Genomic DNA, 26,488 nt, shown 5'->3' with positions numbered 1-26,488 from the left:
GTGGCGAGACTATCACTGATTGATGTTTGACGTAAAAACATCACAAATAGACGTTTCATCGAAAATTGATATTATGTCAATCTAATAAAAGTACACAATCAACACGAAATGTGTTACCATCTGCATGTAATTTAGTATTGGAAACAGAATTTTAACCTTTCCAAACCAGTGGATAAAATGAAAATCTAGTTAATTTTTTTGCAATACGATCCTAAGACTACATCCTAACAACACAAAATAGTTATCCCTTTTTGTCGATGCGAGTGTATTTCGACAATATTAATTCTTGGTAAAAAAGTGATACCCAAACAGCCTCAAAATTGTTAAAAATAAGTATTTAATGCCGTTTTTTTTATTTTATGACATTATATGATATAATGCCTTCATGATTTGAAATTGAAAGAAATTAAAACTATCAAATGATGAAAACGTTACGTAACATCATATATCTTTCTTTGTCTGCGGCAATCTTCAGTTATCGGAGGTATAAAATCAAAGATCTTATAACTAAGAAATAAATCGCTAAGATTAAGATGAGGTGGCATATGCATAACCGTAATTGACTTTCTTTATCATTTAAAGGAATTTTGTCACTTCCAATTAGGAATAAAGAATGTGTAATAAAATAACGAGTGATACTGTAAGAATCTTTCATATGTGGATATGAAGGATAGGGATATTCTACCTGTCCCAATGTATGTCTACATTATTTAAAAAAAAATGAAATTCATTGCATGAAATGTCGATGTGCTGTATGTGTGAGTGTCTGTATGTTGTGGGAGGTTGTGGTATACTTATGTAGTGGGAGGTTGTGGTATACTTATGTAGTGGGAGGTTGTGGTATACTTATGTTGTGGGAGGTTGTGGTATACTTATGTAGCGGGAGGCTTTGGTATACTAATATTCTGGATTTGTTTGTTTATTTGATTAATTAACGTCCTATTAACAGCTATGGTCATGTAAGGACGGCCTCCCATGTATGCGATGTGTTACGTGTATGTTGTGCGAGGTGCGCATTTTGGGAGACTGCGGTATATTTATGTTGTGTCTTCTTGCACACTGGAACTGTGCCCTTTTTTTAGTGCTATATCACTGAAGCATGCCGCCGAAGACAACAAGTAACACATCCTACCCGGTCACATTATACTGACAACGGACAAAGCGGTCGTCCCACTCCCTGTATGCTGAGCGCTAAGCAGGAGCAGAAATTACCACTTTTATAGACTTTGGTGTGTCTCGGCCAGGGAATATAACTCAGAGCCTTCCTCACAAGAACGAACGCTAAACTCAATGCCAAAAGTGAGACAGTGCCAAGAGAGGCATTAGGAAACATTAAGTCAGTTAGGAAGCAGAGAAAAGATAAGACCTTAAATCTAGTCGCCTTTTACGATTATGAAATAGGGGCAGCAGGTACATATGCAAGACCACACACTTGTGTTTTTCTAACGAATCAGAAAGCACGAGTTTATTGTGCGGACGAATATATTCACGAGTGCACATGACAATAATTTCTCGTTAAGATTGACAACAATTACTTGACTTAAAATAAGATAAAAAAAACACAATAACATAGTAAATTCTCCCAACTCGCGATATCATGGTCTGATCGTGACGTCACCGACATCGGTCACACACTCAAAATTTCCCACGGCTTAACTTCAGTCAGAATCGGAGTCCGGTAGCTGAGCTATACGTTTGTACTTGCGAGGAGGTGAAGTGTTATGAGATGTTGTATTTTTTGACTGGGATGATATTTGGAATGAGATATTGAAAGTTCCACCACTGATATTTGCACCAGAAAACATTCCCGTCGCAAGAGTTTGTAGGCTTACGTCTTTCTCACAACACGTGGTGACATCTGGTAAACTCTTCCTGTGTCGTGTTTCCGTCATGGTCATAGGCTTGTGTGATACTGTGGAAGTTACACTGGAAGCTACACTGGAGGATGCAGCAGACTTTTTCACATTTTGAAGAATTTCGCACATTTCACGCTGTTGGTTAAATGAGGCGACGGCATAGTTATTTACGCTATTTACGTTTTTGTGACCAGATAACTGCATAATTGTCGTAGGAGCAACACCTGAATGAAGGAGTTTTGTACACAGAGTCTTTCTCAAGGATTGGTTTGTTGTTCTTTCCAGTTAAACCAGCATTACTTGCCATTGTTTTCATCATTACACCAAGTTTGTTTCTTCCGACGGGTTGATTTTTGAACCACTTCTGACCACTGTTGTTTTGATTAACAGCAACGTAAAATGGAGATTCCGGTGTATTCATCGCCTGAGGTCGATGCTTTGCGTACAGTTTGTAGGCCTCGATCGGACATCGCGATTTATTTTCAGGATTTCCAAACTGTTTCGGATTAAACGATCTCATGTGAGTACTGTTTCCCCCTCTTGTTTTTGTTGTTCTTTCGTTAAATTCCAGGTATTCTGATCCAGTTTCATCGTGCTTCAATTCTATATCTCCCCATTTTAATTGTCTGTTTTCATCACACCCCCTGAACCCCAAAAGTTTAGTGTTATTGAACCAGACGGTGTTTAGCAAAGCATGTGGGTTGTCATGACCCAGCTGACCACATTTCCACAACATTTCCTCCTCGTTGTCTGAGACAGGCTGAGCTTTATTGGGACGATTCCCAAGTCCTTTCTGTTTCAACTCTTTACACCGAGACTGAAGTACCTGACGACTCGTGGCAAATAAATCTGAGGTTAAAATGTTGAAACTATAACCATTTTCTCTCAGATAGCGGTCGATACCCCCTGTGAAAGCTGGTAAGAGTATCAGGCTCATAATTAGAACCATCGTTCTTCTGAAGGGACAGCAAAAACCCACCAATGTATGTATCTAGTTCAAATGGCAGAATCTGAAGAACTTCCCTGGGGTCGGACCTAGGAGGAGCTTGGATCCAGTCTTTGAATCTTTTAATGCATCCCTCAGTTTTCTTAACAGTGTTTTCATTTCTTTTACTAATGATGTAATTTCTCAGATCTGAGACACCGGAAGTGTAAATATTGGATGTAATAAGGTCATCGGCGTCGTCTAAATCAGATGAAAAATGGCCATGGGTATCGGGGGTGGGGTCAGGAGGAGGGGGAGCACAAGACGCGATGGTTGAGGATGATGAACTAGATCTAATTTCATTTCCAGACTTCGATGTTTCGTTACCTTCAACTTGAGGAATGCTTGATTCATCATCTGTCTCTGGATCCATCAGTAAATCATGTAAAATGTTGAAATCCCCAACAAATGCCATTATAAACAAAGCCAACACCGGCTCTGATAACAAGGTGTAAGCAGACGACAACTTGTTGTTATTTGCTGCCAACATCCTCCTTTTAATATTCCAAATTTAAATTCTACCCAGAACTATTCTAAGTCCACAACATTATTTTTATTAATTTATATTTTAAATAAAGTACAAAAATAAAATTTACAATTTATTAAGTAGCAAACTTTTTTTCTTCCCAAAATAAACCAATGCAATACAAGGGAATTCCCCTAAAAAGTAGTTCCGGCTAGTAGGTGAATACAACATTCCGTATTGTACATGTGCAATACAAAACAATGTATTTCATGGTCTGAAATTTGCTTGTATTACTATAACCAGATTCAACAGGTATGTGATAAAATTCTAATGACCTACCTGCAGGGCAGAATTGTGGGAGGCTGTGGTATAATCATGTTGTGGGAGGCTGTGGTATAATCATGTAGTGGAAGGCTATGGTATACTCATATTTTGGGAGGCTGTGGTATACTCATGTTGTGGGAAGCTGTGGTATACTCATGCTGTGGGAAGCTGTGGTATACTCTTGTTGTGGGAGGCTGTGGTATAGTCATGTTGTGGGAGGCTGTGGTATAGTCATGTTGTGGAGGCTGTGGTATACTCATGTTGTGTGAGGCTGTGGTATACTCATGTTGTGGAGGCTGTGGTATACTCATGTTGTGGGAGGCTGTGGTATACTCATGTTGTGGGAGGCTGTGGTATACTCTTGTTGAGGGAGGCTGTGGTATATTCATGTTGTGGAAGGCTTTGGTATACTTATGTTGTGGGAGGCTGTGGTTTACTCATGTTGTGGGAGGCCATGGTATACTCGTGTTGTAAGAGGCAGTGGTATACTCATGTTGTGGGAGGCTGTGTTATACTCATGTTGTGGGAGGCTGTGGTATACTCACGTTGTGGGAGGCTATGGTATATACACAATGTGGAAGGCAGTGGTATACTCAGTGGGAGGCTATGGTATACTCACAATGTGGAAGGCAGTGGTATACTCATGTTGTGGGAGGCTGTGGTATACTCATGTTGTGGGAGGCTTTGGTATACTCATATTGTGGGAGGCTGTGGTATACTCTCGTTGTGGAAGGCTGTGGTATACTCACGTTGTTGAAGGCAGTGGTATACGCATGTTGTGGGAGGCTGTGGTATACTCATGTTGTGGGAGGCTTTGGTATACTCATGTTGTGAGAGGCTGTGGTATACTCATATTGTGGGAGGCTGTAGTATATTCATGTTGTGGGAGGCTGTGGTATACTTATGTTGTGGGAGGCTGTGGTATACTTACGTTGTGGGAGGCTGTGGTATACTCATGTTGTGGGAGGCTGTGGTATATTCATGTTGTGGGAGGCTGTGGTTTACTCATGTTGTGGGAGGCAGTGGTATATTCATGTTGTGTCTCTGTGATGCTGACACACGTCATTGCCCCCATCAATTATTATGAATTATTATTAACATTAGTCAACAAACTTCAAACTATTTCATAAAATTTAAGCAATGCAAATGTCTCTTCTTTAACTCAAATACTTTTCATACAAATGGATTATATTACTGTTTTGCTTGATGTTGAAACAATGCTAATTCCCAAATTGATTGTGGTTTGTTTTAGTCCAAACTTCTGTCTATTTGGTCAACTACAAAGTGTGAGTATTGGTAATGACTATAATGCTGTTAACGGGTACAAAGCTTTGCTTTCAAAGATAACATTAGTTAGGTAACATTAGTTAGGTATGTACTTATATTCTGTGGTATAAATGTTTGTACTGGTTAATTACGAGTTGCACTAACAAGCATTGCCACTGAGGAGGAATCAATGAACTGAAAATTAATCATCATACCACTACACTGTGTAACTGTTAATTGACAGCTATGACCTTTCAGTACCCTTCTTCCTGTTCCGGTCTGCATGTTCATCTCGCTTAGTTTGATTTGTGTCTTTTGTGTATGTATGCATTGGGATTTAATTGAACTGATATACAGCAATAACCTTCATACGATTGAAAACTTCTTTCCGTACTTTATAATATGATAATTTAAAAGTCTGATTGAATATTGTCGTATGTAATATAGAAATATAATGTCACTACTTTGCATTAAAAGAAAAGGTATTGTCAGCACATAGCAGAGCAAAAGATCAAAACAAAATTAGATAATTTACTTACAAACAAATGAGGATATTCATGAGACACTCGATTTTGTACAGATGAAACGTATCTTGAGATGTGCTTAATTTATATTTTCATCCTACGAGGGTTTCCTTTTACAGATATTTTATGTGGTTTTCATGAACACAAATTTCAAAACTGATTTTATGTTTTGTTGTTTACTAAGCTACACAAGGCTTCCGTCTGTAACAGTCTACGATACCATTTCACTGTCTGTCAAAAGACGAGACACTGTCAGTTAGATTGTCAGTAACATATAACATCCAGGTCGCCTCGGTAGATATAACTGACTGATATCAGATGTGGTCTACCGAAGATAGATACAGGACAAACACCCAAGCATGTTACACGATATCGCTCTTGTCTTTCTCCCCATTTTTTCATTCGCATTATCGGAAATCCTTCGTTTTACTACAAATATCTCCCGTTGATCCTATCACTGAGAACCAGAGAAAAAATATTTTGGCAGTTTACAATGAATTCGCCGTGGATTTTGCAGTTATCATATCGAAATGTTTTGCGTTGCTAGCTAGTTGTTAGACCAAGTGGTTTGATTGACGCAGTGTTGACCGACTAAATCAGAATAAAAAAATCCATTAAACTTAACAGGGTAAGTTATACCCTACAGAAATGGTGAAATTTGTGAAATTGTCAAAATGCTTCACTTTCATGAAATAAGATGCCTTTCATCCCACAAATCAGATCAGAATCTGCTCATATCTGTTTAAAAATGAAATAGTTTTTTTTATCTTATCATTCATTTAGTGAAAGCTTTTCCCTTCCTCTCGATTCTACACCTTTAAAAATTCTTGTTTAAGAATTCAATTATATTATATTTCATAGTGAAATAGGTCAAAATCTTGTAAACTTGCAAACTACATCTTTTGCAACTTCAAGATAATGAGTAACAACATAATAGGATGTTTGTTTTCTTCTTACATTTTTCAATTAGATTTTAAAATAAATAATGCATTGACTGATTTATAGGACAAAACGCCGTGATTCTTTTAGCATGTTTCCGTTTCGTCACAATATATCGAATAGCAGGAAAACACAACATAAATGTATCGACCTGTATCTGAATATATATACACATATCTATAAGTCAGGTAGAGGGTCTTCTAAACTATGATTAATGTTCTTGCAAATGATTGATTTTTTTTGTTTTTTGTTGTTGTTTTTTTTTTTTTTTTTTTTTTTTTTTTTTTTTTTTTTCAGATATTGTTTAATAATCATTCCTAACGTAGATACGATGTGTTGTTTTAGCCGAAGTTGATTCTGGCCACTAAGTATTGAAACTAAACTCCAGATGGCCCCTAGGGTATGTTAACAATGCCTATTGTTGATATGCTTCGTTTGAATTCTAGCAGCCCTTAGAAAAAAGACATGCATGTATTGTATTTGTATTATATGCGTAATTAAAAACGAGTTCTTCAAATTATCCACGGTACAGTGGACTTGTTAGTGTTGTAAAAACGACTAGGACGATAAATGCCTATCAACTTCACGAAAAATGAAACTGTCTTCGGCCTGGAAATGCCCATGCTTAATGCTGTTCATGTACACTTTGATATTTGATTGTTTGCGTTTAAGCGTCATACAGTTAGTGATGGTTCATTTTGATGTTGGTAGATAGTGATCACTACCGGAATAACTTTAATGTTAAGGATGGTCTACCATGTAAGCAATACTTTGTGTGGCAGCTTCGTATTTTGTATCCTTTGTATACTGAATACAAGAACTCTTGGTCAAATTAGCTGTCAATGGCATAAAAAATCATTTCAACCGCTCTCATTATACCACTAAAACCTTATAATACTGAACTTTAAGCAGGAGAAATAACAGTCACTGTTCTAAAATAGGGTGTGTCTCGACCGGGGACAGAATTCGTAGCTCTAAATTCCTCTCAGAAACAAACATATACCTCTATGCCAAAGTCTAGTAATGTCAACGAAAACGTTTGAAGGATTCATTGATTTAGGAAGAAAAAAATATATGTTACAAATTGAGTTTCCTTTTACGTATATCCCTTTCTACAACAAGGTGCTATGAAGGTTAATGATGATGGACCACAATTGTAGATGGAAACATGAATCAAGCCACACAAGTATCCCTCTTGACATGAAAACGTGTACCTCATTAGAGTACTAGAGGTCTGTTGTAAAATAAACGTAGGCTTTTACTTGACATGCCTTTAATAACCAAAGCTCTAAACTAGCACAGCCTAAACAAAACAAATATGCGTCACTTTTTCAAAACAGCGATGGTCGAATCCCAATTTTACAAAATCATGTAGATAGAAACAATTACTAAACCATTTATCATACTAGTCTGATAGCCTTCTCCACCGGAAACTGTGTGTCATCATACGTGGCTGTTATGTAATGTTGTCTGGACACTATTGGTCAAACATAGCTTTATTGTTATGAAGTTGTCTGCACTCCATCCCGTCTTCAATGGATTTCATCCATAGCTAATCGCTGTTACTACGACTAGTAGACAGTATTTTCCTTATTTACATTCTGGAGTAAGTTTGTTGTTTGTTGTTTCATATAAATTTCTTATATAATTCTTTCTGTATAAATACACGTATGGAGCATAATTTCACATGCTTATTTAACAATGGTACATTTGCTAAGAACTAATAAAAATTAATCAGCGAAAATCATTGTTAATCACTGCATTAAATTGCGATCAATAGTTTCAATTTTGTATTGAATTAGGGCCCACTTTTCGTATTACCGGTATTCATTTTTAATGTTATGAAGGCTACTCGGAACGCATTTACCTGTGTTATACACTTGTGTGGTGTTTGTTGTGAGTTCCGAATAAAGCAACACCGACTTGATACCATTAACGTTTATTCCAACGAAGAAGCCATAAAGTAAGCTGATGTACATCGGACATTTTTTCGATGTAACGAAAGTTCATATGAAATGGGATTTGACAGGCTTTCCATTACGTTCTAGTATCTTTCAAACAAATATTGTGCATCAAATCTTGAGAATAATTTTAAAATAGGAAAACAAAGGAAAACGAAATCTGTTTCACAAATAAATGAAGAAAGGTATATCAAAGATAAGAAAATACAGAAATTCAAGTGAAAACTCGTGATATATAAGGTTTATAAACAAAAATCGGGAACACGGAATTCATGGATATTTTGCTAAAATCCTTTAAACTATAGACTCGGTTTTGTTCAGATAGCTAGCGGAAACCTTAGTCTTCTGTTAATCTCAACCGTACGTCTCGAAATAATTTTGATATATTTCAAGTTTGCGTTTCAGTCGAATGCTAGAATAAATGCACGGAATATATGTTTTTCTGAGGCTGCGTAAATTAACAGCAAAGTTTCAATTGATTGATGTACATACATACGTCAGAACGTGGTTTCTAATATGCTCGAAATTTGACGCTTTTAATCCAGTTGTGTTATGCATCTTCACGGAAGCATGCTCGTTAAACCATATCAGTGTCAAGTAACGTGTTATTTGCATTACCCGTGTTATTGAGTGTTCATTCTATATCCTTCAGTTTGTTAAAATAAAGTTCCAGTCTATTACCTTGTTAAATGCATTTCACACAAATAAACATTACTAAGCTGTTGGGTTTTGAAACGAACATTTAATGAAGCTACAAAGTGTGTAAAATATTTTTAATGTTTTACCTCTCAGAGATAAAATCGGATGAATCACATGTATGTACAACTTGTGCTAATATTTGTGAGACATCAGTATGTACCACCAGTTCGCGGGGATTTTGTTATTGGGAGGAAAGGTGTCGAATTCGCGAAGATTAATAATCCAAAAACGCGTTTAAAGTCATCTGGATCCAAGAATCCTATCAATTCATAAGCAAAACCTCTCATCACAACATAGAGTCTCGTATTCGGTAGGGCGTCATGATTTTCGAATTGTCTCACCAATATCTCCGCCTGCTTTTACATGATCTAACACAATAATGCCAGTCAATGTTATTATATCGATGTGTTAGAGAAGTGTTTTTTTTTATTTTTTTTTTTTTGTTACTTAATACAGATAAATGTACATAAATAGGACTAATCCACGTACCACGTGATGCCTGATAAAGTTTATGCGGGAATAACATCAGAAGATGATATCCACTGCTAAAGTCATTTCAGCGGAAAGATTACAGGTACCACGTGATACCTGATACTAGTCCCGCACAAACGTTATCGGATATCACGTGGTACGTGAGTTAGTCCAATTGAAATAGTCAGTCCTTCTTTTAAAATCAGTGTATCAGAACAAACAATAGCCAATACTCTTTAAACCAATTCTCAAAATTTGTGTATCGATAACGCTCGATGAGTGAATGACGTAAATTTTGAGAAGTACATAAATAGATAAATATTATTATATATGTGATATTTCTTTTGAAATTACAATCCTCGATCATAACTTGTATGATATCAATTAGTGCTAAAGACATGGTAACAAGTTGATTTTACAGTAAATATGATTATTTTTAAAAGTGTTTAAATCTCAATAAAGATCAGTATATTTCCCTACTGCAGTGTAATGGTACATGTTTACGCCATTGTTGGCTAATCGACATTCAATATTGTGTTTTACATGGTAGGTATTTTAAGACAATCCCAGACATCAATGATGGTGAGTCAAATCAGAGACAAAAACGGATATATCTTTCAACAATATGTGATAAAAATGAATGGTTATTTTGTGCTGAAAAAAGAAAACTTCTGACGATTATCACGATTTACCGTCAGTTGAAAGTCCAAGTGATAACGATGTTGAAACAGTCAATCAAACAAAAACTTCGGCGTGAATGACATTATGCCAAAGATAATGTTTACATGTACTTGGCCCATGATAAAGTTAAATGTAAATGGGTAATTTCAGATGAAATACAAGTCAATTAATAATGACGACAATTTGTTTTTAGTTCATCCCAAGCAATATTAATGACGATGTTGTTTTTAGTTCATCCCAAGCAATATTGAAAGATATCAATATAATTGATTTGGGGAAAAAATGAAAAACCTATATTCAATGTAACATTCTACTTCCCCTGTTATATAAATGTTGTGTTGGTGTAAGAAAAATGATTTAATGATTCCGATACTATTAAAAGTATCTCAATATGTTCAACAAATACTACTACGGGTGTAATATTTGCTAAAATCATTTGAGAAATGGTTTTGTTGCGTTTTAAAGATATTTTCTTTTATATTTTAATAATTCTTAAATGTACATTATTGTAAGATACATAACAGGACAAACATGTATTTTCACAGATTTAAGTTTGTTTACCACAAGGAAACATATTCTTAGTTCTATTGTTGTAGCCTTTGGCAACGCGTGTTCCTTGAAAGGTAGGCGCGTGGCCTTTGAAAAACAATAAAAAGCTTTTTTCCCAAGACAATGACAGGACACAAAGAGACAAAGCCGAAAAAAATATGTCAAGATGAATTTGTAAAAGCGATGGGCAATGAAATTGTACAAAACTCAATACTTTGTGAAATAAAAACGACTTCCTCACGAGCTTAAATGTCTCGCGTGGAAATACGGAAGTTTATTTTCAGCATTTACTTGAAATGTTTTAGCACTAATTGGAACTTAAACAAGTAAATATTTCCTGGGATGGAAGCCATCAGTGGCTTTCCATTTGGCCTTGAAGGTCCCCAACCATTAGGGAATCGTGTCCTCATAAGGCGAGACACAGGCGAAACACAGGAGACTAATTCCCCTTAAATGTCGTTTGTGAGAAGACTAACGTAATACAAAACGACATTGCTGTGTCTTTCGAAGTCGAAAATGGAGAAGTAGTGTACCCTGTTGATGTGTTTATCTTTTAAATGTTTTGGGAATTGTTGATTCATACGCCCATACCAATATATCTACTATTGATATCATGAAAAAATAAACATGGACCTTACGGCATTGTTTCAAATAAAGGTTCCGAATAGTTTAGCGATCGTTGATTTCTATGCTACGTCTATATCAATATACTTATTATTGTCATAAAATATTAAGTATGGATCTGACAACTACGTTACGCGTTAAAGGTTGTAACCCGATATCTACTGATGGTTCAAGAGGCGGCGACTACAGTGATAAGTACCGCGACTCTACAATTGGTACGGAATGCGTTATTAACCAACACCATCACTGAAGTATGAGAGCCAACCACTGAGTGCTATTGGCTAACAGCTGCCATAGGTATCCGTTCATTCATGGATTCTATCATAGACAGCAATGTATTAGAAGGGATACCATATGCTGAGTAGATGCTGGGTTCACCCAGGTTGCACAGACAAGGAGTACTATTGTGAACAGTTATATCGTTATATCGATATTGTTTTATCCGCTTTATCTATGTAATTTCGGAGTTCTTTTGTCAGAGAAAAATTAGACAGTGATAGGTTGTGATTTAAGAGTTTGTTCTTTTAAGTAGTTTGCCTTCCATTAACAACCTTTGGACACTATTTTTGTTTTCGTGTTAAGAAATTATATCTTACATTCCTGCCATAGTATGAATCTATTCAAAAATGTATTTGTCTAAAATTCTCCGATGTTAAAGTTATAGAAACACCTTCATTGACAGCCAAGCAAATTATTTTCTTTGAAAATTAAAGTTCATCAAACAACAATGGGTTTTATCGGAAACAATACCACACATGTTAATGAATCAGCTCCAATGAATTTTGAATTCAACTTACCATGGTGGCAACAGTTCCTATTCATCACCGCTTTTTCGTTGTTGTTCATCGTCGCCGCGGCCGGAAATATCATCGTCATTTGGATTGTTATGGCTCACAAACGGATGCGCACAGTGACAAACTACTTTTTGGTGAACCTGGCTATTGCGGACACTCTGATATCCGTACTAAACACGCCGTTCACGTTCACGTTCTGTTTGTACCAGGACTGGTGGTATGGGGACGCTTATTGTCGGTTTACACAGTTTATCAATCTCTGTACAGTCACTGCCAGTGTCCTCACATTCATGGCCATCGCAATCGACAGGTAAGTCAATCTAATCTTCATTTTTGTATCAAAAGTTCAAACAATTAAAGATAATCATTAGACATGACATACAAATACATAACATTTATACAATTAACATATTTCTCAGTTAAAAATAACATCTATTCGCAAAATCGAAAGATATGAGAGTATCATTAATAAATCATATCAATATCTATTTCATACTCGATTGTTTAGGAAAAACGTGTATTTGTTCATGAAAATAATTCAGCCAGAGAAGACATAAAGTCTAAAAAATAATGTCACCCATAACCCGGGGCTACCATAAAATCATGAAATAATCTGCGTGGGTGAATTATTCGTAGGCGAGTGCCCTTTGACTTTAAAACCAATCAGAATTTTAGAGTCGCCGGTGTACGTACAGCATATAGATGGCTATATAACGCATACCTTTTATAAGCTGAAAGTAGAACAATTTTGAGGTAAAACATGTGAAGTACTTAAAACATGCTTACCTCGTATTTGCCTTTCATTTCTTGTGTATTGATATCGATAATGAGAAAGGCAATTTTCACATTTCTGAAGACGTTATTTTGCAGTGTTATTGGAAATACGAAATAAAATTGTAAATATAACTTTATTATTTAATAATCATACTCGCAAACGGATACGCTCAAAAATCGCTAAACAAGCAGTCATAGGGAAAATATTTTTATTTGGTATCCGACATACCAAAAAGAAATATATTTTTGACTTTATTTGTCAGTAATGTTTTACCTTGGTACTGGATGGACTTTGTTGTCAGTAATGTTTTACCTTGGTACTGGATGGACTTTGTTTGTCAGTAATGTTTTACCTTGGTACTGGATGGACTTTGTTGTCAGTAATGTTTTACCTTGGTACTGGATGGACTTTGTTGTCTGTAATATTTTACCTTGGTACTGGATGGACTTTGTTTGTCTGTAATATTTTACCTCGGTACTGGATGGACTTTGTTGTCAGTAATGTTTTACCTTGGTACTGGATGGACTTTGTGTGTCAGTAATGTTTTACCTCGGTACTGGATGGACTTTGTTTGTCAGTAATGTTTTACCTTGGTACTGGATGGACTTTGTGTGTCAGTAATGTTTTACCTTGGTACTGGAAGGACTTTGTTGTCAGTTATGTTTTACCTAGGTACTAGATGGACTTTGTTTGTCAGTAATGTTTTACCTTGGTACTGGATGGACTTTGTTGTCAGTAATGTTTTACCTTGGTACTGGATGGACTTTGTTGTCAGTAATGTTTTACCTTGGTACTGGATGGACTTTGTTTGTCAGTAATGTTTTACCGTGGTACTGGATGGACTTTGTTGTCAGTAATGTTTTACCTTGGTACTGGATGGACTTTGTTGTCTGTAATGTTTTACCTCGGTACTGGATGGACTTTGTTGTCAGTAATGTTTTACCTCGGTACTGGATGGACTTTGTTGTCAGTAATGTTTTACCTTGGTACTGGATGGACTTTGTTGTCAGTAATGTTTTACCTTGGTACTGGATGGACTTTGTTGTCTGTAATGTTTTACCTCAGTACTGGATGGACTTTGTTGTCAGTAATGTTTTACCTTGGTACTAGATGGACTTTGTTGTCAGTAATGTTTTACCTTGGTACTAGATGGACTTTGTTGTCAGTAATGTTTTACCTTGGTACTGGATGGACTTTGTTTGTCAGTAAGGTTTTACCTTGGTACTGGATGAATTTGTTGTCAGTAAGGTTTTACCTCGGTACTGGATGGACTTTGTTGTCAGTAATGTTTTACCTTGGTACTGGATGGACTTTGTTGTCAGTAATGTTTTACCTTGGTACTGGATGGACTTTGTTTGTCAGTAATGTTTTACCTTGGTACTGGATGGACTTTGTTGTCTGTAATGTGTTACCTTGGTACTGGATGGACTTTGTTGTCTGTAATGTTTTACCTTGGTACTGGATGGACTTTGTTGTCGGTAATGTTTTACCTTGGTACTGGATGGACTTTGTTGTCAGTAATGTTTTACCTTGGTACTGGATGGACTTTGTTGTCAGTAATGTTTTACCTTGGTACTGGATGGACTTTGTTGTCTGTAATATTTTACCTCGGTACTGGATGGACTTTGTTGTCAGTAATGTTTTACCGTGGTACTGGATGGACTTTGTTGTCAGTAATGTTTTACCTTGGTACTGGATGGACTTTGTTGTCAGTAATGTTTTACCTTGGTACTGGATGGACTTTGTTGTCTGTAATATTTTACCTCGGTACTGGATGGACTTTGTTGTCAGTAATGTTTTACCTTGGTACTGGATGGACTTTGTTGTCAGTAATGTTTTACCTTGGTACTGGATGGACTTTGTTGTCAGTAATGTTTTACCTTGGTACTGGATGGACTTTGTTGTCAGTAATGTTTTACCTTGGTACTGGATGGACTTTGTTGTCAGTAATGTTTTACCTTGGTACTGGATGGACTTTGTTTGTCTGTAATATTTTACCTCGGTACTGGATGGACTTTGTTGTCAGTAATGTTTTACCTTGGTACTAGATGGACTTTGTTTGTCAGTAATGTTTTACCTTGGTACTGGATGGACTTTGTTTGTCAGTAATGTTTTACCTTGGTACTGGATGGACTTTGTTGTCAGTAATGTTTTACCTTGGTACTGGATGGACTTTGTTTGTCAGTAATGTTTTACCTTGGTACTGGATGGACTTTGTTGTCAGTAATGTTTTACCTTGGTACTGGATGGACTTTGTTGTCAGTAATGTTTTACCTTGGTACTGGATGGACTTTGTTGTCTGTAATGTTTTACCTCGGTACTGGATGGACTTTGTTGTCAGTAATGTTTTACCTTGGTACTGGATGGACTTTGTTGTCAGTAATGTTTTACCTTGGTACTGGATGGACTTTGTTTGTCAGTAATTTTTACCTTGGTACTGGATGGACTTTGTTGTCTGTAATGTTTTACTGTACTGGATGGACTTTGTTGTCGTATTTTACCTGGTACTGATGGACTTTGTTGTCAGTAATGTTTTACCTTGGTACTAGATGGACTTTGTTGTCAGTAATGTTTTACCTTGGTACTAGATGGACTTTGTTGTCAGTAATGTTTTACCTAGGTACTAGATGGACTTTGTTTGTCAGTAAGGTTTTACCTTGGTACTGGATGAATTTGTTGTCAGTAAGGTTTTACCTCGGTACTGGATGGACTTTGTTGTCAGTAATGTTTTACCTTGGTACTGGATGGACTTTGTTGTCAGTAATGTTTTACCTTGGTACTGGATGGACTTTGTTTGTCAGTAATGTTTTACCTTGGTACTGGATGGACTTTGTTGTCTGTAATGTGTTACCTTGGTACTGGATGGACTTTGTTGTCAGTAATGTTTTACCTTGGAACTGGATGGACTTTGTTGTCAGTAATGTTTTACCTTGGTACTGGATGGACTTTGTTGTCAGTAATGTTTTACCTTGGTACTGGATGGACTTTGTTGTCTGTAATATTTTACCTCGGTACTGGATGGACTTTGTTGTCAGTAATGTTTTACCTTGGTACTGGATGGACTTTGTTGTCAGTAATGTTTTACCGTGGTACTGGATGGACTTTGTTGTCTGTAATATTTTACCTCGGTACTGGATGGACTTTGTTGTCAGTAATGTTTTACCTTGGTACTGGATGGACTTTGTTGTCAGTAATGTTTTACCTTGGTACTGGATGGACTTTGTTGTCAGTAATGTTTTACCTTGGTACTGGATGGACTTTGTTGTCTGTAATATTTTACCTCGGTACTGGATGGACTTTGTTGTCAGTAATGTTTTACCGTGGTACTGGATGGACTTTATTGTCAGTAATGTTTTACCTCGGTACTGGATGGACTTTGTTGTCAGTAATGTTTTACCTTGGTACTGGAAGGACTTTGTTGTCAGTAATGTTTTTTCGTGGTACTAGATGGACTTTATTGTCAGTAATGTTTTACCTTGGTACTGGATGAATACTCATTCGAAGTCAAAATGGCCCTATAATTAACTCACAACACATGATCAATGTTTATATAGCTTTTCATGAAGCCTTCGAATAAATGCGAATTATTTTAATCATTCTTGGTCCGGGAAATAACAATTTAGCCAATCAGCCAAGAATGATGTATTTATTTCCACAGAAACGAAGGCGTTCTCTGTTTAAATCTATATCACAATTTCTTACCTGGTCTTAGTTTACATTGTTTCTTTGTATAGTACACATGAAGGCAAATTGCGGATGGAAAAACAGCGCCTGCCTTTATCTTAACATATCAACCGTGTAATTACCCTAACATATTCCCCGTGCTAGTTTAGATAAGTCGGGCGAAAATAAAGAACTGATTTCGATAGTAGTTATATTGTTGTTATATAAACGTATTACTAACGGGGGAAAACTAGCCAGGCTATAATTGACCCAAGCAACGTGCATTTTTGTAGTTTTATGATTCGATTTTTCAGTCCATTTCAATCATTTCTGTATACTAGATTTAAAATCTTAAATTAAAACACGAATTTACATTTCAATCAATACAGAGGTATGGCGATGAATAGAAATGCCTTTGATAAAGAAAATTTCCATTAACATAAGAAAATCCTGCAGCGATATTTCCTCAATTAAAGCTAAATCAATAGCATGCATGCTTACTAAGCCATCGGATTTGAATGCAGGTGCACGCACAATATATTTTCATTGTGATATGATATATAACGTTATCAAATTATTAGTTCAGTATATAACATGGACGCGTCATCTGTTTTGAAGACAAGCTTTTTCCTCCGAAAAGAAAATGGGGTTCATTTGGTTTATTTTGTAAGATAACACTTTTCTGTCTACCGACCATGGTGGTCTCGGTCGAATGAGCAAATAAATGTATATAGTGATCATTGGACCGTTAAGTGCACACTTGTGTTTGTCCAAGCGGAATGTACTGAAAGATGGCTGATCGAAATACACTAATTATCGTGTTGTCCTTCATATGATGTTTAGATAGAAGTATAGTAAAGCATATTATTGACATTATTTTTACAAAACGATTATTTTTTGTTTAAAAATATGTACATGCTAAATATAATTGTATTCTAATCACAAAGTATCTCCAGCAGATTTATGTACGCAAAGATAAATACAAGTTTCAACTTATCTTTACCTTCCAGTAGTGATTAATTGTCTAACGAAACCATTTAATCTAATGAGTGCGTTGCTCATTACATAACCATATATCCTTCATTACCTCCCCTGTCTGCGACACTGCGTCTGGTCCCTATCTCCACAACAATCCTATAATTCCTTTCAATAGTTGATCATACTAAGCCAAACAGAAACAAGTAGTCTCAGGTGGTGGTTGCGAGGAAAATAAAACCGACGGACGGCTTATCTTATTACGAGCAGACGATACCTCTTTTTTATTGAATCATGGCTTCCACGAACACAATAATCAGCCAAACTTTGATCAACATTTACATCATATTTTACGGCTTGGTTTGATTTACATATTTTGTACTTTTCTACATGTAATCATCGTGTCTCTCGTATCCATAATTAGTTTGTAGACCACGATTTGCTTGTCAAAGTAGATTCTATTGTTTTGAAAAATGCAATTGGTTTGTAAATTTACATCCTTGACAGTCAAGTGGCTAGTCGAAGAAATACCACCGACCTGCTGTCAGTACCTGACAACTGTCCGCATGGGATTCGAACTCGCAACCCAGAGGTGGAGGGTTTGTGGTAATATCATGGGACATATTAACCTATGCGGCGCCTTCTTTATTAAATGCCTTCATTTTCAATATGACATAGTCCAAGTGTGAATATAATGACAGTGATAGTAACCCGTAATGTAATAAAAAGGACTAGTATACGCCTAACCTGTTGTCTGATCTAAATGTTAATATATATACCTACCCTCTTCTGCATAACTCTATCATAATGTTTATTGACTATAAGATATATGACTATGAGATAGAAACGTCGGGAGTATCAAGGAGGGTGAATTTAGGCGGACATGTCCGCAAGAGAAGTCGAACTTTTAAATTCGTCCGATTTCAATCACAACTGGCATACATAAGGTATTGATTGACATTCATAGTTTTCAACATGTGTGCTGCATATAATCAGTATAGCAGGGTCCTTTTCCCAAAGACGTCATCTTTATAGTCTATTAAAGGATTGGATCCTTTGTCTTAAAATATAACGACATTAAGAACATGTATCAAGCGATGATTTTAATTGAACTGATCCTAAAATAAACCTTTGCGTCTCTGTAAACCCTGTGTATGGCATCAATATGTATTGGATGGTAATGTGACCGTATTACCAAGGAAACATGTGATAGACCGACTTCATGTCAGGATTACAGTTTCTACGCTTGAATGTCGAAACAAAATTAAACAAATCTAAAGTTAACGTTCACCAAGGATGCGTAATATTGCCATTTCACCAGGTATTACACATCAAAGTCGAATACGATAGAGAATACGCAAAATAACCACCTACTCAGTACGATATAGATTCCAGTATGATGATTATTCCGTCCGTGAAGATAATACATGTATCAATTGTGTATAACGAGTTGTTCCGTCGAAAATTAAAGATACTCCACCGCCGACAGAGCATAAATGACATTCATCATTTGAACAATAATTAGTGTTTAATCGTGTATACATAAGTCTAATTAACACACAAAAAATAATATAAAATAATTTATTTTGCCTTTGGGTCATAAGCAATCAGCACTTCATTCCATATAGGATATAATGCCACGGAATTTTTTCGGAATGCAATAAATTATTTTTTTTTATATTTTTAACTTGAAGTACAATTAGAAGCTCAAACTTTTCAATGGAGGTAATGGTGCAAAGTAAGTAACTTTTGTAACTGAATAAAAATAATAAATCGTCTGCTGCTGTTTTTGATAATGAAAACATACCACTTCGCTCAATAGAGCATCTTTAATGAATGTAACTACGTTTGAATTCAATCTGATTAAAGTACATATCCTTATATATACCACTTCGCTCAATAGAGGATCTGACATCATCCCATAAGGAGTCATGTTCGGATGACCTTTTTACCACGTGTACAGAGCTACGTCAATTGATTGAACACCATTTCGTCCCAGTATACATATACATTATGCTATGTTATGCTCTTTGGGCGAGATGACTACATACACGAAAATAATTCGGACAGTTTTTCAAACTATTTCGTCCCCAGTCAAGATTCTGGCAGCAGGAATTTGATTGGATATTTTTCAAAGGTAACCAGAACGTGGAATGTTGTCAGATCCTCTTATTAAACGTAGTAATAGTTTTCAATCAGATATGTATGATTTGACCTGAAATCACATTATATGTATCTGTTAATATGTTTGCACGTGTAGATGAAATCATGGAGATTTAACGTGAAATAAACAAAAATGACATTGGCACGAATAATTTCATTTCTTCAGTAGTTTTACCGCATAATTTGTTTTCCTGTCTTACATGTAGATCAACAATTACATAACGTATACTTACATACATTTGCATGTGTGTACCTGTATACCTGAGTTGTCCAATTATCAATATCACAGTAATACTGCTATGTTGTATAAACATTACCACCAAACAATAGTGCAATGGAGTATTTCAAAGGTAAAGCGATTACCTACAAAATTGCCACTAAACGTAATTTCCATCCGAAGCATCTACTTCACGTTGGTTTTGGCATTTAATGCGCATAAATTGATTACTGCGTTGGGAGGAGAACGACAGGAGACTTCCGCTGATGTAATTTTATTGGCGTTACATTAGAACGTTAAATATTTATATTTCCCTCGTCGAATTTGTTCATAACTATGGACAAATCCGACGGGGGAAACATAATTATTTTTAAAAAATCTAATTAGAATTTACCGATGTGCACATACAAATCAACGAAATGTAGACTGAAATAGTGCATGGACGATGCTAATGTGTCTGACAAATGGCTTCATGACGGATTAACGAGATATAACCATGCATGATTGTTACGTCTGTGTTGATTTTACTCAATCTGCTAAATCTGAAGTAAAGAAGATCATTTTTACTCTAGCTTTTCCACATACCATTAAATTATATATCGATTTATAATATGTTATTCAAAGTCCTCTGAGTATTCTCTTTACCACCAATAACAAAATCAACGATTATTCTAGAACGTTTCCAGTATTGGACTGACAAAAGGTGTGTGTCTTCCATACAATCTAGGTTAAGTGCGTTGACTTTATACTTTTGACATACATCTCATAAGCCAATGTTTTCCAAACAAACACGTGTCCATGTTGATACTGTTTAATTAAAGGCTTGTTGACAAGACAGCCTGATAGAGGTAACTTAATCTCATGTTTGATTTTTTTCTTGCACATTTGACAAAAATGCCCAACACAAAGCATGATATGCAAACTTTCTGAAACATGTCGTTTTTATTCATAATTGTTCCTATTGTAAACCTCAAGAACGAAAACGTTTACTTCATTGAATACACATGATAAATGACATTCGCTATTTATATGCTACCTAGATTAAATCTTATTATATAGGTCACGCCTGCACAAATCCGTTGTCAATTATGTTTCGCCCTTTCTTATCGAGGTGTGAATAGGCCGTCTGTAAAAAGCATATTGGTCATAATCTTTACACGTTGCCAACAGTTAATACACGTTTTCAGTGTATAACTATCACATAAATGAATGTATACATAGTCGTATATCGTATGTCCCACTCGTGAGGGTGCATTTAGTCAAATTGGAACAAAAATTATTCTTAATAAGTCTTCTACACACAGGGTTTGGGGGAGAGTTGTGTTACATATCACTGAACGTAATCTCACAAAATATATTCTCTGTCTTCTAGTTTGTAATTGTCTCTTAAAAATCGGTATATTATTAATAAAATGCGAACAACACTGTTTTCTATTTAATCACTGCAGTATTACAGTTTTTGCAGATTTACTTCATGGAACATTTCATATAGGGATTGGATTTCTTTTTTATGTTAACCATGCTTGTATGGAGCAATTTCTCTAAGAATATAGTCTATGGGGCGCGTTAGCGCCCCATATTGAATATATTCTTAGAGGAATTGCTCCATACAAGCATGGTTAACATAAAAACGAAATCCAATCCCTATATTTACACTCACACGACTTTTTATTTATATTTCATGAAATAAAATCGTCATTTGAAAGTGACGTAATTATTCAATAAAAGTCGGTCAAAAGTGGGAGGAGCTTACTCAATTGAACAGCGAATGATGACGCTTCACGTAAGGTAGAATTATTCATCCGCGACGACAAAAAAGTTCAATATAGTGTTATATAGCGTAATAACATAAAAAAAATTGTACACGGCCACATGTGTGAACTCGGTGACCGTTATTGTGCAGCGAGGCGAAGCTGACGCACGCTTACACAGTTTAGTTTGCCGAAGTTGTCAAAACACCGATTTTCAAGTAGCTCAATGTGTTTTAGATGTCGTCTGACTTGACGATATTACATCCTTGGGAGCCATGTGATTATATAATCTACGCTTAGATCCATATCGCCATCGATAGATGAAACAAATTCACTTGTGTTCGATGGATACAATGTATTTGTGGTGACGCGGAACTGTCAACACGTGGATTATTAGCGGTGCATGTTTTATAATACACATTATTAAATACTCAAAGAACAAAGACAAGAGGATATGTTTACAACTGACCTCTATCAGAGGGTCTCACACCCGTCCACCCCAAAGGCTCGATCGTAGGACGAACATAGGCACAGAGGTAATGTTTACATTTGACACCCATCATTTTTAACAAAAATGGAAGCACGTCGCCCCGGTCGGGATAATTTTCCGTTTCTTTATACAATTGTTGATTTAAAAATTGTTTGAATCATTTATAAATATAAAACATGTATATATTGTTTACACTTTCCCAAAATTCTATGAAAAACAACAATATACACGTAATATTGCGTCAAAATGTAAACAAAGCCATGTGTTTCTTTTTAAAAAAAGTAGTCCTTTTACGTTGTACAGAACATTTCCTTACGCAAGTTCAAAGTTCAATGTTACCATGCAGTTATGGTAAACAAAATCGGCTAGTACTCGCGTATAGTGAACAAGCCTAGCAAGTGTAAATATATTGTTTTGAAAGCCTTGAACCGTTGAGACGTTGGTACATATGTCATAATACGAGCGAAAATAAGTGTTAAATTCCCATGCACACAAGATATGCCTTTATAGCAGCCTTGACTACATCACATTAAATTGTCGATGGGTATAAAACAAATATTTCACGCTAGAATCCTATCACGTGTTGAGTTTTAATTGATTTCTCTAGGAAGACTTTAGGGACTGTTCCCTAAATCAAGTGTAGAGTTGAGAATGGCAGCTTTTTCTCTTTCGTCTTTGCGCTCAGGATTAGGGGAGAGTGGTGAGTGCTTTACTCGCTAAAATGTGCTCAGTTCTGCTCGGTGTCTGAGTTCACGCACATGCAGTTGAAAGGTGATATCGGCTACAGTTCCTGACTATTAAAGGAGATATGTCCAATTAGGTAGTTCCCCTTAATCACACGCACTGTCACACACATTTATTTAGCCTTAATATGTACTCTTAGACAGACTTACTTCACGAATGTATGAGGTATTACAATATAACATCACCGTCCCAGTAACGCAAAATAAGACAAAATAGATCTCTTCTGTCTGTAAGCATCATATGGCAACAGTTTTTGCTGGTGTATTTCTATAACTTTATATATATGCATTTGATTGTATTACACCTGTAACTACATCTAGTGTCTGAGTACCGATAAGAAATAATACAAACAATATGGAATTGTTAAGAGATTGGAATGAATAACAATAGAACTTCGTTTTGTGACAAAATATTTCATTTTCATTTAAAACAATTTCATGCAGTCTTTCTGTCGGTTGCATACAATCTAAATCGTTTTCAGATCTTTACACAGATGATTGTCTACGATAATGATTTCTACACTGATGGTTTTCTACACCAATGATCTACATTACTTTTATCAATGTTCGATCTTCAATTTCTGTTTTATATGGCTGACTAGAAAATAACAGCATCTCCGCTGAAGTTTATTTGATCTCTTTTATATCATGTGTATGCAGCTTACGGTTTACAATGCATTTACACATTTTCAAAGACTAAGAACATTCCCAAATTCAATTCCACAATAATTTGTTACAGACGACAACTTGTTTATCTTAGCTTTTAAGATGAAACGGAAACCACTTCACATGCGCACTTTCATTCCGTAACTGACTGTAATAAATAAAGAGATTTTTTGTGAGAAACAAATCTTTCTAACTGATGTGCGATGTCCTGAAGCCATTTGAAGGTCAATCTTGCAGCTTGCTATGTGTGAAATGCTGTCGTTCATGTTCCTCTAATCATACCGTGAACTGTTTTGTTGGGAGTCTCTGTTATCTGTTCTATTCGATAATTCATCAACCACTTGATCGTAACATTATAAAACACTTTTGTGGTTTTTATTTAACCTTCTTTATTATACAATAACCAATAAATTCACAAACAACCATACAAACACCATCACGTTAATGTAAAGTACATGTATATAAAATTTAAATCCAGCAGGGAATATTGGTAATAGCCTTTTTCAATGTGATACACTTCTAACACTTTAGCTGTGTAGATCCGAAGGCTTAACAATGTGTGTATTCGCCATTATATCTCCAAAATATATCCCCTGTTTGTAACAACAGTGATATTAACAACATATTTAGCCGAGACGGGATGAAAATGATCTGACGATGGTACAACATATGTAACAGATATATGATGAAGTATTATACAAATATTTCATGGGTTACTGTGCTCTAGTTCATAATATTTAACGCGAGGTGGTGGTAATCAACAAATGTTATATTGCACGAGGCCGAAGGCCGAGTGAAATACAATATTTGTTGATTACCACCACCGAGGGGTAAATATTATGAACTAGAGCACAGTAACCCATGAAATATTTGTTTTATTACATAATCACCAATTTTTCAGTTGAATATTTTTGTAAAACTAATACGACAATCACTTAACAAAATCATCAGCACCGTACCGGCCTTCGGCCTCGTGCAATATAACATTTGTTGATTACCACCACCTCGGGTTAAATATTATGAACTAGAGCACAGTAACCCATGAAATATTTGTTTTATTACATAATCACCAATTTTTCAGTTGAATATTTTTGTAAAACTAATACGACAATCACTTAACAAAATCATCAGCACCGTACCGTACGGAAAAGCTTCAAATCCTGTTTAAATTTGACGTATAGCCCACGTACGTCACGTTGTAACTCCAGTTTGGATGTCTTATTGTCCTCTTTAACATCATTAGACCTCAATGCAGCTTTTTAATCTAATACATTCGCCGTGTCAGTCCTCTACTCGATAAACATCTACATGACGTGCTTGATTCGAGATCTATTAAGCTAGCGCGAAATTGAGCGTGAACCTTTGTGACGTCATAATAACGTAACTCACTGTTACGCGCGATTCCTCGGAAGTTTTCAACAAAACTTGACAACAACACCGAGGTGTTCCTAAAGCCGTGCAATATAACATCTCGAACCGTGCAATATAACGTTTCCATGGAAGCGTGCAATATAACTTCGAACTGTGCAATATAACAAGGTTTTATTGAACGGTCGGGATAATAGTTGAAAATATCATATTTCCTCATATATAGATTGGTTTAAAAAAATTATGTAATAAAATGCTGTATTTCATGGTCGTCGTCATGATCTAATCTTAAAATAGTCTGTTTCTATATGTGATTTGATTCCAGACGTTATTTTGCTATACATCAGCGTACAGTTGTATGTTGATTCTGACTGTCAGTGAGTTCAAATCTTTGACTTGTTTTTTTATGTGTAAGGGCAAGACGAAGCGAAGAAATTTGAATAAATTTTCATCATACGGAAATTTTCAAGCGACTTCCACACGCCAATTTTAATACTATTAACAGATAGGTTGAGGATTAGTGTGCGATTTTCGTAACATCTTATAAATAGAGGTTACACAATGAGTGGTTGTTGAAAATTGAATTTATTCCACACGAGTGAGTTATTTTTTAAAAGTTACAAAAGACACGAGCTTTAGCTGATTAGTATTCAAAAGTCAACGTTTAATAAAGAGGCGATTGATATCTAATTCTTCTAATTGGGAACATCTTTAGAGTTAGATACATAGTGTTTTGACACAACGAACACGACGCATACGCTTTCCAACGGCAGTTTGGGCGTCAAGCGGCGATCACAACAAATAATGACGTCATTTGATTATTGATGACGTTGACAATGATGACGTGACACTGAGAAATAATTAGTTCGGTCAAAGTTCACCGTGTCAGCCAATCAGAATGCGTACAGAGTTTATACCACGTGTGGTATAAACAAATTGTTAATTAACATCTGCAGTGTTTTTTCAATGTCCTGAGAGTTGAATAACACCGCCTATTGTGGTAGAAAATTAACTTATCCCACCACTACAGCGGCTAAGACTCAATCAGTTGGAAAAGCATCCCCTATCAGAGTTTATTTGGTTCTTCTCTTTGACATCAGTCCTTTTTAAGGTTATGTCTCTTGGTGCCTACAAAGATTTTTTTTATTTAATAAACATACATGTTGAATTTGAAAATTAAGAAACAAATCAGTATTCAGAGTTGAACTTTCCATTTATACCGTTGACATTTTTGGTGATATCTGTAAGTCTAAAAGTATGAACCTTTTGTGACCATGTTAAGAAAAAGGTCCCGGGAGATCTTCCTAAGCAAATTTAAACTGACAACGTCTCTATACATAAGCTAAATTTTAAATGATAGTCATCCTCACAGGTCGTCAATTATCATAATAACAGTGTATAGTTTAGTACCTTTGACTAAACCTCTTTGTACGGCGACATCATTGTCTTGATTAGCGTCGTAGATTAATGTGACATTCAGAATATCTAAACGAACGCTGACGCTTGGTTTCGTTTACTAGGCTTAACATCATATTAAC

At 35.8% G+C, this 26,488-nt stretch overlaps 1 protein-coding gene and 1 pseudogene across 1 annotated transcript in view; one reads left to right on the top strand and one right to left on the bottom strand.

Annotated features, from left to right (window-relative positions):
- Window positions 1-1,585: 1,585 nt before the first annotated feature.
- Window positions 1,586-2,519, bottom strand: LOC138324538 (uncharacterized; annotated as a pseudogene).
- Window positions 2,520-11,691: 9,172 nt separating this feature from the next.
- Window positions 11,692-26,488, top strand: part of LOC138323360 (tachykinin-like peptides receptor 99D) — an 82,555-nt gene continuing 67,758 nt past the window's right edge. Inside the window, exon 1 of the mRNA XM_069267940.1 lies at window positions 11,692-12,449. Within this exon, the coding sequence (XP_069124041.1) occupies window positions 12,073-12,449 (377 nt within the window). The 5' untranslated portion in view covers window positions 11,692-12,072. The remainder of the gene's footprint in view (window positions 12,450-26,488) is intronic.

This window comes from Argopecten irradians, chromosome 5 (genome assembly GCF_041381155.1).
Source record: "Argopecten irradians isolate NY chromosome 5, Ai_NY, whole genome shotgun sequence".
In the NCBI taxonomy this organism is placed as follows: domain Eukaryota; kingdom Metazoa; phylum Mollusca; class Bivalvia; order Pectinida; family Pectinidae; genus Argopecten; species Argopecten irradians.
Note: the sequence above shows the minus strand (reverse complement) of the source record. Positions and strands in the feature narration are given on the sequence as shown.